Source organism: Triticum aestivum, chromosome 2A (assembly GCF_018294505.1).
Source record: "Triticum aestivum cultivar Chinese Spring chromosome 2A, IWGSC CS RefSeq v2.1, whole genome shotgun sequence".
NCBI lineage: Eukaryota > Viridiplantae > Streptophyta > Magnoliopsida > Poales > Poaceae > Triticum > Triticum aestivum.
Genome location: NC_057797.1, coordinates 22,179,342 through 22,195,952, shown reverse-complemented (window position 1 = coordinate 22,195,952; position 16,611 = coordinate 22,179,342). Strand labels below are relative to the sequence as shown.

The 16,611-nt window shown below is 39.4% G+C and overlaps 1 protein-coding gene across 1 annotated transcript; it reads left to right on the top strand.

Moving 5' to 3' along the window:
- Positions 1–4,269: 4,269 nt before the first annotated feature.
- Positions 4,270–9,474, top strand: LOC123184396 ((E)-beta-caryophyllene synthase). Its single transcript, XM_044596531.1, has 7 exons — positions 4,270–4,426; positions 4,674–4,938; positions 5,048–5,411; positions 5,512–5,730; positions 7,171–7,306; positions 7,950–8,201; positions 9,120–9,474. The coding sequence occupies exons 1-7, from the start codon at positions 4,325–4,327 to the stop codon at positions 9,399–9,401; spliced, it is 1,620 nt and encodes a 539-aa protein (XP_044452466.1). The 5' UTR covers positions 4,270–4,324; the 3' UTR covers positions 9,402–9,474.
- The last annotated feature ends 7,137 nt before the right edge of the window (positions 9,475–16,611 follow it).

Below are 16,611 nucleotides of genomic sequence, written 5' to 3'. Positions count from 1 at the left end.
CATTGGACTACTTTAAAATCTATAAGGCTGAAGTTGAAAATCAATTAGACAGAAAGATCAAACGTCTTAGGTCGGATCGTGGTGGAGAGTATTTTCCCAAAGTTTTTGATGATTTCTGTGAGGAACATGGTATTATTCACGAGAGGACGCCTCCCTACTCGCCTCAGTCAAACAGGGTTGCTGAGAGGAAAAACCGCACGCTGACCGACTTGGTGAATGCCATGTTGGACACTGCTGGCTTATCTAAGGCATGGTGGGGGGAGGCTTTATTGACTTCATGTCATGTCCTGAATAGAATTCCGAACAAGAATAAAGATAAGACCCCTTATGAGGAGTGGGCTGGGAGAAAACCATCACTTTCTTATTTGCGCACTTGGGGATGTTTGGCTAAGGTCAACGTTCCAATTCCCAAGAAACGCAAACTCGGACCAAAGACAGTGGATTGTGTCTTTCTAGGCTATGCTCAGCATAGCGTTGGCTATAGATTTTTAGTGGTTAAATCTGAGGTACCTGATATGCATGTTGATAGTATTATGGAATCTCGTGATGCAACATTTTTTGAGAATATGTTTCCTATGAAAGATATGCATAGACCTGCTAGATTTTCTTCTGAGCTCATTCCTGAATCTAGTAAATCTAGTGATTATTCTGAACAACCACGTGTTGAGGAAATCCATGAGAAGGATGACAATGAAGCTCCCAAGAGGATTAAGAGACAGAGGGTTGAAAAATCCTTTGGTGATGATTTCATTGTGTACCTTGTGGACAATACTCCCACGTCCATTGCAGAGGCATTTGCATCTCCTGATGTAGATGACTGGAAAGAAGCTGCCAATAGTGAGATGGACTCGATTCTTTCCAATGGAACTTGGGAGTTATCTGAACGACCCTATGGTTGCAAACCAGTGGGTTGTAAGTGGGTGTTCAAGAAGAAGCTAAGGCCTGATGGTACTATTGAAAAGTACAAGGCACGGGTTGTAGCCAAGGGCTACACTCAGCGAGAAGGCGAAGATTATTTTGACACCTATTCACCTGTTGCTAGACTGACCACCACTCGGGTACTACTTTCCCTGGCTGCCTCTTATGGTCTTATCGTTCATCAAATGGACGTAAAGACAGCTTTCCTTAACGGAGAGTTGGAAGAGGAAATCTATATGGATCAGCCTGATGGGTTTGTGGTAAAGGGTGAAGAGGGAAAGGTGTGCAAATTGTTAAAATCTTTGTACGGGCTGAAGCAAGCACCTAAGCAATGGCAGGAGAAGTTTGACAGAACTCTAACTTCTGCGGGCTTTGTTATTAATGAGGCTGATAGGTGCGTTTATTATCGCCATGGTGGGGGCGATACGGTTATACTGTGCTTGTATGTTGACGACATACTGATCTTTGGTACAAGTATGAGTGTGATAACTGAAGTCAAGTCTTTTCTATCAAGTTGCTTTGATATGAAAGATCTGGGAGAAGCTGATGTGATTCTGAACATTAAGCTGATTAAGGATGAGAGTGGGATTACGTTAACGCAATCACACTATGTTGAGAAGGTCTTGAGCCGGTTTGGCTTTATAGACAGCAAGCCTTCTCCAACGCCTTATGATCCCAGCGTAACACTGCGAAAGAATAAGAAAGGACCGAGAGATCAACTGAGATACTCTCAAGTGATCGGTTCGCTCATGTACCTTGCGAGCGCGACACGACCTGATATCTCTTTTGCTGTGAGCAAGTTGAGTAGGTTCATGTCTAACCCGGGTACTGATCATTGGCATGCACTTGAAAGGGTCATGCGTTATCTCAACGGTACAATGAGCTATGGGATACACTATTCAGGGCACCCTGCTGTGCTCGAGGGATACTGTGATGCTAACTGGATCTCAGATGTTGATGAGCTCTATGCCACAAGTGGATATGCATTTCTTCTTGGAGGTGGCATAGTGTCATGGAGGTCTTGTAAACAAACCATATTGACGAGGTCAACCATGGAAGCAGAACTTACTGCTTTAGATACAGCCACTGTTGAGGCGGAATGGCTGCGTGAGCTTTTGATGGACTTGCCGGTGGTTGAAAAACCATTACCGGCGATCCTTATGAACTGTGACAACCAAACGGTAATTGTCAAAGTGAACAGTACTAAGGATAATGCGAAGTCATCAAGACACATTAAGAGACGTCTCAAGTCTGTCAGGAAAATGAGAAACTCCGGAGTGATAACTGTCACATATATTCAGACAGACAAAAACCTGGCAGATCCCTTTACGAAGGGACTATCGCGTAATGTGATAGAAGGTGCATCGAGAGAGATGGGTATGAGACCCGTGGATGTTACACCATAGTGGTAACCCAACCTATGTGATCGGAGATCCCGTGAATTAGGACCTGGGAAGAACAAGCTGTTGGTTTAACTGAGGAGAGTTCTATGTGAGACCCTCTCTAGTGAAGATGCAGAACTCTCAAGTGATGTAAGGCAGGTTGGCAATATTGCCTTAATGTGTTCATGTTGGCTGTTCATAGCAAAGGTGCTGTCCTACAGAGCATTCTTGAAAGAACACACCTATATGAGTCCGACTGTCAAACGTCGCAGTTTATGAGATTTGGGTGATCTCTAGTAAACTCATGAAGAGACCAGGGAGTACGACGTATATGCTCCACCCGCGGGGTAGGCTACTGGGAGCCAGGTACTGGTTATGACTTTGAGTGAAGTCTGTTGGCACAAGCTTGCAATTCAAGGCGTAGTCCATTGTTCAAGTTGCTGGCAGATGTAGCTTGAAGTTCTAGGCGGAAGTTCAACTTAACAGTCTCTGCTGAAACACTGATATATAAACAAGTACCGAGGATTGGCAAAACTCTAAATGGGCATTTGAGATCTGGTGGGGGATTGTTAGAATTGGGCCCATTATTTGGGGCAGCCCAATAAGCAAATTCTGAAATCTCAAATGGGCCCATGTTTGTGGCAGCTCACATGCTAGTGGAGTGGGGAGTGGGAGCTAAGTTTAGTCCCACCTTGGAAGTTGGAGGAGATGTACACCACCTTATAAGGTGGAGTGTTCTACCACTTGTAAGTGAGTAAGAACAAGAGAGCCTCTCGCGCACTCCTCCTCCGACGCCGCCGCCGCTCGCACGCACCCACGGCTCGACGCGACGCGACGCGGGTTGCGGGAATCTCGCCGAGCCGAGCTTATTTTTGCTGTGCAGGAAAAACAACACCGTCGCAACGGGAACCGCTGCTTCATCTGCAAACGCTCGGTACGTGCGCAGTGTATCTGTTCGTTGTCTAAACTTGTTTACTGTGTACGTGCTTAGCGATCTGTTGCTGCTATTCTGCATGTTGATTAGTACATCTACTGTATTGGAGTTTCACATATTAGTAGCTGCTGTCGTCATGTTTAATATGCTGGAATTAATTATGGAAACGATGCCTAATTATCCAACAACAGAAAGTAAAGGTAGAAGATCATTTCCCGATAGATAGGAGAGCTATTAAAATCCACAAACATGAATCAGAGGAGGGGTGCCGGGAGACACACAAAAGTCTTGCGTAGCCCACAATTGCCGGGGCACGCAACCGATCTTCGCCGCCGATGGTCGCCTTGCTTAGCAGCAGAACCAGTCCGCCGCCATGGAGCCACACGCTAGGAGATAGACGTACGAACCCGCACGGTATGCATTCTCTCTCGTTTGTACGTATCTGTGGAAAACAAATCTGGTGCTATAGCGGGTCCCACCTCCACAGGACCATGAAAGCTGTCCGGCGCAGACATGCATTTTCCCAGAGAAAATAGAAACAGCCTCTCGATTGATACGCATGCATGCATAAAATGCTCTTAAGACTGGTTGTCAAACCAACAGTGCCGTGACAGATTCTGATTGGATCTCTCTTGTAGGTCATCTATCGTGATCTATATCTTTGTCCCCGCATCAAACTTACATATTTAGCACACCAATATCATGCAATGCGTCGACATACATATGGTATGGACGCAGCAGCCGCAATCAGACAGTGAGAGTCGTACATAGTACCGTGTACTACTAGTACGACCGTCCACATGGACGGACATTTTTGCGGCCATTCGTTCAGTGAGCTACAGCTGTTGACCAAGAGTGTCGTGTGATTTTCGTCCGCCATCCATCGTCCGCAGTAATTTCGCGCTGATTATTGCGTGTCTTCTATGGTGGCGTACGTAGATCCTACTACCTTTCCTTCGTCCGTCTATATAACATGCAAGGTAGTAGCACCGCACTTCTTCAAGCAAAGCAAGCTTACTGATCTTGCAGTTCATCAGGCCTTGCTTGAGCACCACACATCATCAGCAATCCATTCCCAGCAGTTGATCATATGGCTGCTCCTGTTATTGCTGACCTGCACAAGCCCCGGCCTTACACCCCCAGCCTCTGGGGCGACTTCTTCCTCAACCACAGTCCATGCACTCCATCACAGGTATAGTTATGGATACGTTTTACTCATTTTTTCCAAATAAAGGAAGTTCCCTTACTTCGTGTCGCCGTGCCATATTATTGAATGCACATGCACAAGATATGTAGTAGCTTCGACTTGTTTTCCATGTGTTCATGTTTGAATGTTTTCAGCTTTTAAAAAAAAAATGCTCTTGTTGAACCCGAGCATGCACTCTTAGCTTTTGGCTCTCACAAATGTCCAAGATGATACAAGTTTTCCTGCCTTGCAGTATTCGGCTATGAAGGACATGGCGAGTATCAGAAAGGAGCGGGTGAGAAAGATCATCTTGGCCGCCATATCTTCTTCTGATTTACCTATGAAGCTGGAGCTTGTCGACACGCTGCAACGAACCGGTGTGGCCTATCACTTTGGCAAAGAGATCCAAGAGTTACTATGTGGCATGCAAGGTGACGAACAAGGCTTTGGTGACGACCTCCACATAACCGCGTCGCGGTTCTATTTGTTGAGGAAGCATGGGTACCACGTCTCTCCTGGTATAATTATCATCACAATGGTTAATTCCTGCATATATTACAACTACATTATTTCAATTCAAGTATTAGATATTGGGTACATATTAGCCATAGTATATACTTATTGCAGATGTGTTTCTGAAGTTCAGAGATGACCGAGGAAACTTTGCAAGCAATGATGTGAACTCATTGTTGGCACTGTACAACGCGGCATATCTTAGGACTCGTGGGGAAGAAGTGTTGGACGACGCTATTATTTTCACCAAGAGCCGTCTACAATGCATGTTAGAACTTCTAGAACCGTGGTTGGCAGAAGAGGTCCGGTGTACACTGGAGACACCCAGTTTCAGGAGAGTTGAGAGAGTGGAAACTAGGCGTTACATCCCGGTGTATGAGAAGAAGTCAACAGGAGATGAAGACATATTGGAGTTTGCTAAGTTTGACTTCAACATTTTGCAAACACTCTATTGTGAGGAGTTGAAAGCTCTTACCATGTAAGAAGACTAACTAAAATTTAAATAGAAAAGTGACCATGATAATTGCTATTTACATAGTATGACTTGCGCTAATACATATTTAACTATTAATTTACAGTTGGTGGAAAGGCTTCAAATCACAAATGGATATAAAATTTGCACGAGACAGAATGGTGGAGCTACACTTTTGGATACTTGGAGTTGTCTATGAGCCACAATATTCCTATTCACGTGTAATGTTGACAAAACTGCTCATATTTGTGTCATTATTTGATGACTTCTATGACAACTATAGCACCACAGAAGAAAGCAACATCTTCACCGCAGCCATGGAAAGGTAATTCACATTTTTTTGGGTAGTCTTTATCGACCTTTCACAAAGACAATGAAATGTAAAATACTTATCATACGTAAATCTCTCCACTTTGTTCTTAATTATTCTAGTTCCCAGCAAGCAGAGGCCGTTAGGTGATAGTCGGAGCGCACACCCTGTAGGTTTGAAGCAAAACAACACAACTTTAGCTAGGAAACTCTTCTCCTTATGAACAGCTCTCCGAAAACGATGTTTGACTTGCATGTGTTGAGGATATAGATAGTGTTCCTTCCAAGCAAGGATCAAACTCTGATATTGGCTATGATTGGGCCGAACAGTGGTAGAATACTTAAAAAATACGTAAGATTTCATCTTAGGTTCGCCTCTTTTGCTGCCTCTCCTCACCCCACCTCCTTTTTCATTTTACCGATGTTCCCGTCTGTTTTTTATATTAAAACCACCTCAACCGCTCCACGTCTTTGCTTACAAAATAAATCTTGTTTTCTTTGGTAAGTTAATAAGTGTTGATTCAGTTGGCCGCTAAAGTATATTTTTGGTACATAATCACATTAACGATAAAATAGCAGGAAAATCAGCATGATTGCGTACAGAACTTGTGATTGTAAAATGCTTTAGCAAAAAACATCCTAGATGTAATTGTTTTCACCAACTTGATATATATATATAGCTATAATTGTGTAGAAGACATATATTTCTCTTTCAGAAGCTATAATTGTGTAGAACACGTATATTTTTCTTTCGGAATTAACTTGATCAGTATCATTTTCTGCCAAAAATATGTATTATAATAATGTCACTAGAAATATTATACCTCCAAGTCAGATTACTCCTTTATTTCCAAACAATGTACATAAGCCAAATTTGTCAATATATGACATGAATTCTTATGATAAGAGAAGCAACGTCCTGCCATTGTGAATTCCTATAAACAAGTAAAGACTCCTACACGACCCTAACAATTGTCCTTGACTCGAGTTTATTACATGCCACCAATAAATACTTCTTATAACCCGCAGGTGACGAGTTAGCTACTCATTTGTGACTTCCCATAATTTTGCAAACACTGGCGATATAGCCATAATTTTTGTTTTACTCAAGAGTTTTCCACACAAAAAATTTGGTGCCACAGTTCCTGATCTTTACTTCACATCTATCTTAATTTACAATCATAATTCAAAAATATTTAATTATACAACTTTTCTATATGAATTTTTGGGTCATATGTAGTGCATCAAGGTAACAACATATTGTCCAAAGTTGCACTTATAACAATGTGTGCAAGTTATCCATCTAAATGTCTGGGTCCCAAATAAATTAAGTTTTACCATAAAATTTGCATAACCTTGTTTACATGTATATATTTGTCATTAGAATTTATATGCAACATTTAATTCAACATCATATAGTTTTTTTATATTAAACTCACATTTTCCTAAACTACAGGTGGGGTGAACAAGCTGCAGAGAATTTACCAGCAAACTTGAAGGCATTGTACATCAACATACTTAACACTACAAATGATATCGAGGAAGAGTTAAAGCATCAGAAAAATAAGAATGCTGAATTGGTAAAAGATTTTGTAAGTGTTTTTGAAGATTGTACCAAATTAGCCAAAAAAAAAGAACCTTGATGTGTGCCACAAAAGTAAATACGGTAGTACTCAAGGATTTTGTATCAAGTAATATAATTTTTTTGTGAATGAAGTAATATACAATTTTATATAAGTAATAAAAAAGAGCATCTATGTGTTACATATGAGATTCTTGTCGACGTGGGACAAGAAATTCAATAAGTTGTCCGAGCTTCTCACTCCAATAATTGGGTATCATTATTTTATTGGTTGGTGGTTTCCAAATGGAAGCTAGTGGCGGCATGAGCATATTAATGAAATTGAAAAAAAGTAGCAAGTTTGGAGGAAAATGTGAAAAATCATCATTCTTTAGTTTTTTCTCTTAGACAAAACATATTGTATAATCCATCTATGAGTTTCATAATAAATATCTATCATTTGATACATGTATTGTGTAGTTCAAGTTATTGCATGCTTTTAATGTTGTTTATGTGTTTCTTGATGTTGCATTTGACAATGAATATGCTTATATTTCAAAAGGAAATTCTTTATGCTTCATTATTACCCAATAGACTGCAACTATAAAGGCACCTTGAGAAAAACATTATCCATTTGTATACCATATTTAACATTTAACGGTCACATTATTTAGGTAATCCACGTGGCCAAATGCTATCACGCTGAGGTGAAATGGCGTGACGAACACTACGTACCAACTAGTGTTGAAGAGCATCTGCAAATTTCAGTGCGCAGCAGTGCTTGTATGCAAATAATAAGCTTTGTATTTATTTTCATGGGTGATGTGACTACAAGAGAGGTTCTTGAGTGGGCTTTAACCTATCCAAAAATTATCAGATCTGTATGCATTGTTGGGCGCATTGGCAATGACATGGTGTCACATGAGGTACGAACTCTTCGTTAAAATTTTGATGTTGTAAACATATATTTTTCGTACCAACAGCGGTCCTAATTAAAGTTATCTAGTAATCACTTAATCGAACACTTGCGAACTAATATATAAATATAAACTTTTCTTACGACCATCACGACCACCTCAAATCCAACCAGCAATGGTCATGTGGAGGTAAAGAAACGATTTCTCAATGATGCCTCCATGGAGTAGAAAAGAATCGTCGACACCGACACCCATCAAATAGAAGTTTTCAACCAGAATTTGTCATCCTTTCAAACCGTCGAACCACATCTGTATTGCCATTTCGCCTAGGAGACCTGATCAGATCTAGCCAACGCCCACCATGAACAACTCACCACTTGTAGCAACTGTCCACAAGCAAGCACCAACCATCTAGCATCTAGACACCGCTGAAACCACCCCCATCTTGTGCCTTTCCCAACACCAGGCCGTCCATAATCCCAAGTCAAGAGGTGGCGACTATCCCACTCTGGAACATGCAAGATCAATGATGCTACGCTAAATCTGCACAACGAGTGGTGGTTGAGCTGCCCAACCAAGACGACATTGTGGCTTTTTACTAGGCCCTATGCCAGATGACCACCATGCGACCAATCAACTCCCATGCAAGGGCACAAGCCACTTTTGTCTAGGATCCAAAACTAGGGGATCAACTACCTCGTTGTCTTCGCAACAACCGCCAGTGGTGGAGGCAATGAGGGAGCACGGAGGCGATGAACCAACATGTGTGGCAATTTTCACCTCTTTGGTCGCCCGTGCATGAGAGGCACTATAGAATTGGGAGAGTTACATAATCCATATATGCGAAAACATTTATATCTATACATCAATGCATGCACATGATGAACCCTCATCTAGTTAATAGTGATATATTTTTTCTTTTTGTAGCGTGAACAAATATCACAACATGTGATATCCACGGTGCAAACTTGTACAAAAGAGCACGAGATAACAGTAGCAGAAGCCAATGAGAAGCTCAAGGTGATAATTGAAGAAGCATGGATGGACATAGTCCGCGAATGCCTCCACAAAAAACAGCCAATGGTGCTTCTAGAGAAGGCAACCGATCTTGCCCGGACAATGGATTTTATGTACAAGCGTGAAGATGCGTTTACCCTCCCGTCTAGTCTCAAAGAGACCTTAACTTCACTTTATGTGAATTACATATGAACCATTTTTTATTGCGATGATGAACCTTGTCTCAAGAAAAAAAACATATGAGATGATGATCTCACATACATATTGTGTTTTTCAATAAATTCTTGGTTAATATGAGGTGTACTACATATTGTATTTATCTTGGCCATGCATGTATGCGTTTCATTGATATCATGCAAAATATATGCATACAGCACCTGCAATCAGTGAGAACTGCACAGTTTGTGTATGCCCCCAACGTCTGTACATTGTAGAGGTACTACAGTTTGAGTTGTTTAGTGTATGTCTTTTGTGTCGGCGTAAATCATTAGACCCTACCTCCTGCAAGTTATCATCAGCATATAACTTTGGAGCTGACATCTTATTTTTTTGAGGTAACAACTGACATCTGTTGAGAAAACAACAAGACGCGAGGTTCGGTTGGCAAAGAGCTGCTTGAAAGACAACCAAAGCTTGGCCCCACGTGCCCACAACGAAAGGAAAAAACATATAAGAACAAATAGTAGCCCGGAAATCAGCAACACACCCAAGGTATAACAAATAGTAGCAAATCGTGGAAGCACTCATCTACAAAGCTAGGAATTTACCGCTTCGAAAAGCGGAAGAAAATTAGCCAGCTCTAGAGTAGTGCTTCCAAGATTTGACTACACGCTAGAATCGACCGCTGTAGTCAACAGATCCGTGAACACCACCGCGACACAGAAAGATCAAAACAAAATGATTGTGGAAAAAAAAGAAGTTGTAACAAGTTGACCAACATAACATAAAAAATGGAATTGGAGAACTGCCGATCAATGTGAAATTAACACCGGTATCACCAAAACAACAGTCACAGACTGAAATGACAAACAATAGCACAAATTATTTGTAACTGCGGTTTGCCAAGCAACCAGTCAAAACAGACTGAAACGTCAAACACAGTCCAGATTGTTTGTAACCAGTGACCGTGAGACGAAAAATCATAGGAAACAATCAGTATGAAAACAATAGTGGCCGTGCAAACACAGCCCTACACACAATAATTTCTATGTTTTCGTCACCATTCGGAGCTTTCTTTCTCTAATGGCCATTCGCAATGGTGGGATGCTGCAGCAGCAGTTTATGTATAATGTCTAGATATTGCAAATTTAATCAGAAATGTCAAATTTAAGCATTGTTATAGCCTTATAGGGTAGCTAACGGTGTAGCTCATGAGCTAGCTAAGTCTAGTTTTCTGGTTACTGGGACGATGATCCTCCAAACTTGTTATTAGGACGAATGGCGAACGATATAATTGGTATATATGCTTAATAAAGCTAGCCATGATGGCCTTTCCTTAAAAAAAAAGTTGTATAAGGTAAGTCCCATAAGCCTATCTCCCATTTCCTTTGAAAAAGGAATTGTGAGGCCTCGTGTCAATTTCTCTTTTTTGCGGGAAGAGGCCTCATATCAACTAGAGATATGGATTCTTTTGAGAAACAGATGTATATGTATGTGTACGAAATAAGACAATAACTAGGGGACACGACTGTTTTGATCCCAAGCTCACGTGAGCTCGGGTGAACAGTAAAATCAATAGAATTTTTTTTTCCAACAAATTCCACTTTTTTGTGTGAATCATTGACTGTTTTAATAGCTTGAAAATTTTTAACACCAAATGAAATTCGTGGAAAATCTGGCAAAAAATATCAATGCTCCAAATTGTTATTTTCAAACGCATTTTGGAGAATCAATTTTGTTTTTTGCCAGATTTTCCACGAATGTCACCTGGTGTTAAAATTTTGCAAATATTAAAACATTTGTAATTTTTTCACACAACAAAAAATTTCAATTTTTCAATTTTTTTGATTTTACTATTCACCCGAGCTCACATGAGCTCGGGATTAGAACAACACTTTCGAACAGGTAGGCCTCTTCCATCCAAAAAAGAATGAAAAAACTAACGCCCACACGTGTGGCATCTTGCACATCGCCTACGCACCTCCATTACCACTCATTTTGGCACGTATGAACAGATGACATTAGCAGAAATCTTTTTGTTTTTCGGCTTAAAAATGTTTTATCTCCTAATTAAAAATCGGTTTTCATCATTAAATCCGCCTCGACGAGATCTTCAAAACTAGACACCATGTTGTTATGTTTCGACAAAAAAAATTTACCCAAAAGTTGCCATGATGTTTACACTATAGTTGTCATAGTGCTTAAACTAAAGTTGCCATGTGGCAATTTTAGTTTGTAGAGCATGGCAATTTTAGTTTTTTATCATGGCAATTCCAGTACTTTGAGCATGAAAAATATTTTTTGCATCAACCATGGTAATTTTAAGTACACGTATCATGTCAATTTTAGTTTATGGTTCATGGCAAGTCTAGTTTTTTAATTTCCCGTTTTATAATATGTCAAAATTTACTTTAAATGTAGAAGAAAATAGCTAAACATATCATGGCAACTTCAGTGTAAACATCATGGCAATTCATGTGCAATAGACATGACAACTTTTAACCCAAAAAAAATTTCGTCGAAATATATTGATACGAGATCTAGTTTTGAAGATCTCGTTGCGAGGGATTTAATGGTGAAAATGGACCTTCAATCGGATGTTTTATTTAAGAGATAAAACATTTTAAAAACAGAAAATCTAAAAAGATTCCCACATGCATGCATGCGGTGACGTGACGCGGTCTCTGTGTTATAAGGCGTGTGGGCGAGTTTGACTCCCACCACACGTGTGAGCGTTAGCGTTGTCCAAAAAGAATTGTGAGACCTCATATAAGAAAACCTCTTTTTTTGCTGGAAGAGGCCGCAGGGGCTATATCTCGCCCGTATCGATTCCTTATAGGAATCGCCTACGGCGAGCTAATCAGGGTGACCCATTAAGAGCAGTCGCTCGCTTATGTTGCAGCGTCGCTGTAGTCAGCTCGCTCTGCTTCCGTTTTTTACCCTCCCCCCCCCCCCCCCCCCCCCTTTCCTTTTTCTTTCTTCTATATACTTTCGTTTTCTTTGTTTCTTCACTGTTTTTTTCCTTTTTTTCTTATACTTTGCTATTTTTTATTTCCTTTTGGTTTTCTTCGGTTTTGCTTTTGCTTGCTTTTGTTTTTTTGTATTTTTTACCAGTTTCTTCTGGTTTTTTCTTCTTTCTTTTTTATCGGTTCTCTTTTGAACATATGTATACATTTTTCGTAAGCGTTGTACATTTTTCGTATATAGGAGGAAATTTTTTGTTATACTAATTAAATATGTTGTATGAAATACATGATTAACATTTTTGGAAAATATTCATTATTCATGTCTACTTTTTTATACACATTGTATATTTTTGTATACCAAAAGAATATATTTTCTATATGTTTTTAATGTTAATAAATACAGGATTTGACATTTGGTAATCGAATATTTTTCTGAATAAGTGTTAAAGATTATTTTAAATACCTGTTGAAACATCTTTTTGAATGAGACAACCACATTGTTTTTTGTCTTATGATAACATTTTATTTCATTTGTAGAAACATTTATTCAAAATGTGATGAACACATATTTGAAAATGTAATGTACATTTTATTAAAGTATGAAACATTTGTATGATTGTACAAACATTTCTTACATTGTATATTTTTTTAAAGAAACGTACATTTTTACTAACGCGTGATTGATTTTTAAATGGCTTAAACATGGTTTTTACACATAATTAACAATTTTTTATATGTATTAGAATCATTTTTCTACATTTTTTAAAAATAAGTGTAAATTATTTTCGTAATATATATACATATAATATTTTCTAAATATAACAAAAATAGAAAAAAAAAGTGAAGAAAAACGAAACAAAATATGAAGAAAAACTGGAGTAAAAAAACTGTAAAACGAAACCCACGTGACGTATTCATGACATCACCCATGGTTACTGGGACGGCGCAGTAGCGTTTCTCTGAGGCGACTCCAGCTAGTGTCCGTAAGGAGCGTGACATAGCCACGCCGGAGGAGGCCTCAGATCAGCAAGTACACGGATATGATAACAAGCCGAAATGGATTGCCCATTACGATAAACAAATTAAGGCTGACTCTAATAAAACATTCCGCCTGATTTTAAATTTTGTTCATACGGTTGTGAGACTTGTGCATGAATACCAAATAAAATCTTCAAGTTACCACTGAAAAATATTCCATAAATCACATACAAATATTTTGTGTTATACGTAAAGCCATTTTTATTCTATTAGAAAATGTGCATGCATTCTAAAAGAATTGTTCATGACTAGAAAAATGGTTCACAAATCTCAGAAAGGATATTTATGTATCACTGAACAACAATTCCATATGTACACAAATAAATGTCAGTGACTCAAAAAATGTTCATGTATTTACAATAAAAGTAAATATGGAAATAAAAATAACTATATTCTAAATATAATGCAATACACAAATTTAAAATTAAAGAAAACTGAAAATGGAAAAAAAATACTAAAGAAAAAGTAGAGTAAATATATAAAAAGAGAAGGAGAGGAAAAGAAGAAAGCAAAAAAAGGAAAAAAAAAAGGAAAAGGAAAAAAAAGAGAAGAATGGAAAAAAAAATTCTCGCTTATTGGACCAGACCAACTGCCCTGACATTCATGCTAGGATTCCTTTGCCCTTGCTTATGGTGAGCGCTAGGAAATCCATGCCTGGAGCCCTGATACTGTGAGGGCAAACAAACATGAGTATCAATAAGCCTCCTCAAAAGAACAAAACATGAATATCAATAACTACAATGGCCAACAGTCCATAGAATCTAGATTATTCAGTTAAAGCAGCACGACTACAAAGAAGAGAACAATAAATATTTCACATGTAGTTGGTGAACATTGTCTTCCCAGGATTGAGCGGTTGACTCCAGGGGAAAGGGGGAAACTGCCAAAATGGAACCTGAAATTCATCGGCCGGCCACATATTTCTGTTGCTATCTAGATAAAGGCTCACAGAACCTACAATGTGGTTATTCTTGTCACTTCTCTGAACGCACATTACAATAATGCTTAAAAAAATTGGTTATTACCAAAGCGTGCTGATTACAAGAAAACATGAAGTATTATAGCCTTTTGCAATGTTAAGCTGACGTGGATGGGCTGTTTCCGATGGAGCCCAAGCTCCAACGATGTAGGAATGGACAAGGAGATGAAACAACAGCTACAACAAGAAGCAAGCCCGCCACCATTTGGCTTCTGCTTGTGCTAACAATAATTTAAGCAGTGAACTATATGATGGTAAAGCTAGCTTTGGACGTTATTGGTCCTGCTCATTATTTTTTCTAGCCTTGGGTAAGTTCCGCGCAATTTTCTGAACTGAGATTAAGATAAACTATCCGTATTGGACCACAACTCGAGCCCAATTGGAGCACTCTGTCCAAATTTTGTAGGTTATCGGATCTAATACATGAAAAAGTGAAGTGGTGTAGAAGTTTAAGCCCTCCAAGAATTAATAACTTAACTATGTGCACGGGCCAGATGCCTCATTAATTAGTAATTACACGTAGCTGAGTCATATGGGAACAAGAACAATGATACTAAGAGGGTGTTTGTTTCCAGGGACTTATTGATTTAGGGACTTAAAAAAGTCTCTATAAGTCCCATCTAAACCAAACAGGAGGGACTTATAGGGACTTAAAGTGGGCATTTGGGACTTATGAAATAAGACTCTCAAGAAGGGACTTATAGGGACTTAGTTGTAATATGGTCTTTTAGTCCATGTTAAGTCCCAGGAATCAAACAGGTAGAGACTTTTTAGGGACTTGGAACTTATAAGTTGGGACTAAAATAAGTCCTAAAACTTATGAACCAAACAGGGCCTAATGCATTGTTTAAGACTGTACAATCAAGAGGGCTACAAATCATGATATAGCACGGACACCCCAAGGAATCAAGTTTTACTAACTAACAAGAGACTGAACCGGGAAGAATATTACTACCAAAACAGAGGCTATATACTGGAACATATCCGGTGCACCCACACTTGTGGTGCTACAGGTGCACCGGATGCCGTAGGACATTTCAAAAAATGTGAAAAAGAAAATCTAGCAATTCTGAAATGAAAGTCGCGATTCTTTCTGAAGGTAAGTGCCAAAGGTTCCCGGTTCAGTCTTGTCCAACAAACAAAAAGATATTACAAAACATCACACGATGATAATATTAGTATAACTAGGCAGAGATGTTGAATGACTTAGAAATACCTTCAGTTTTTTTTTTGTGCGAATACCTTCAGGTTAATTATGGCACACACATGACAAAGGAAAATGGCAAAAACAAAGTTGAAAGCGAACTAACCTTCAGTAGAATATGGACACAAACAAAGCAAGACGATGCAACTCGGGGGATAATTTCTAAGGACAACATTAGTTTTATACTCATGATTCCTTCTTGATTGCATCCAGATACCAACTCTCTTCAAATCAACATTCATTTTCCTTTATGCGGCTACTTGAAACCAGCATTTGGCAACTCCTTCGAGTTACTGCATCTGGGCTGTAATGGCTGCTTCAGCAATAGGAGGATGGGTGGCCTCAGCCTTCATCACCAAGCTAGTTGAGAAGGTGTGCTCCTATGCTGGAGATCAGTATGAATACCAACGGAAAGATACAAAGGAGAAACTAAGAATCCTAGAGAAGAATCTATCGTCGATCCAAACAGTGATACATATAGCTGAGAGAGTGCAGGCAAAGAACACAGCCATGGGAAGTTGGCTAAGGAGAATCAAAGATGCCGCCTGTCAAGCTGAGGATGTTCTTGATTTGTTTGACTATCGAGTTCTCCAAGCACAAACTGAAGACAGGGGCATGATTAGCTCAGTTACTTCAGCTGCAGCTGGCTCATCTTCTTCATCCTCAAGCACCATCACCACTGCCTCTACCACCACTAGCAGTAGTAGCAACTCAACGGTAAATCAGTCGGTTCGTCTTCTCAAACGCTTCCTTTTCTCTGATGAAGATATAGATGAGTTGATTTCTGTAGTCGATAAGTTTGTTGAGATTGATAGTGAGATGCAAAGATTTCTGGAATTTGTGAAGATAGAGGACAGCAGGACAGAACAGGCAGTTCAGTGGCGCACAACAACCTCCATGCCAGGCTCAGGGAAGTTTTTTGGTCGAGTTAATGAAGAAAACAAACTGAAGAGATTACTTGTTCAGATCAATGAGCAATCCAGTCATCCATATGATGTTATATCAATTGTTGGTATTGGTGGTGTTGGTAAGACAACGTTAGTACAGAGAGTGTAT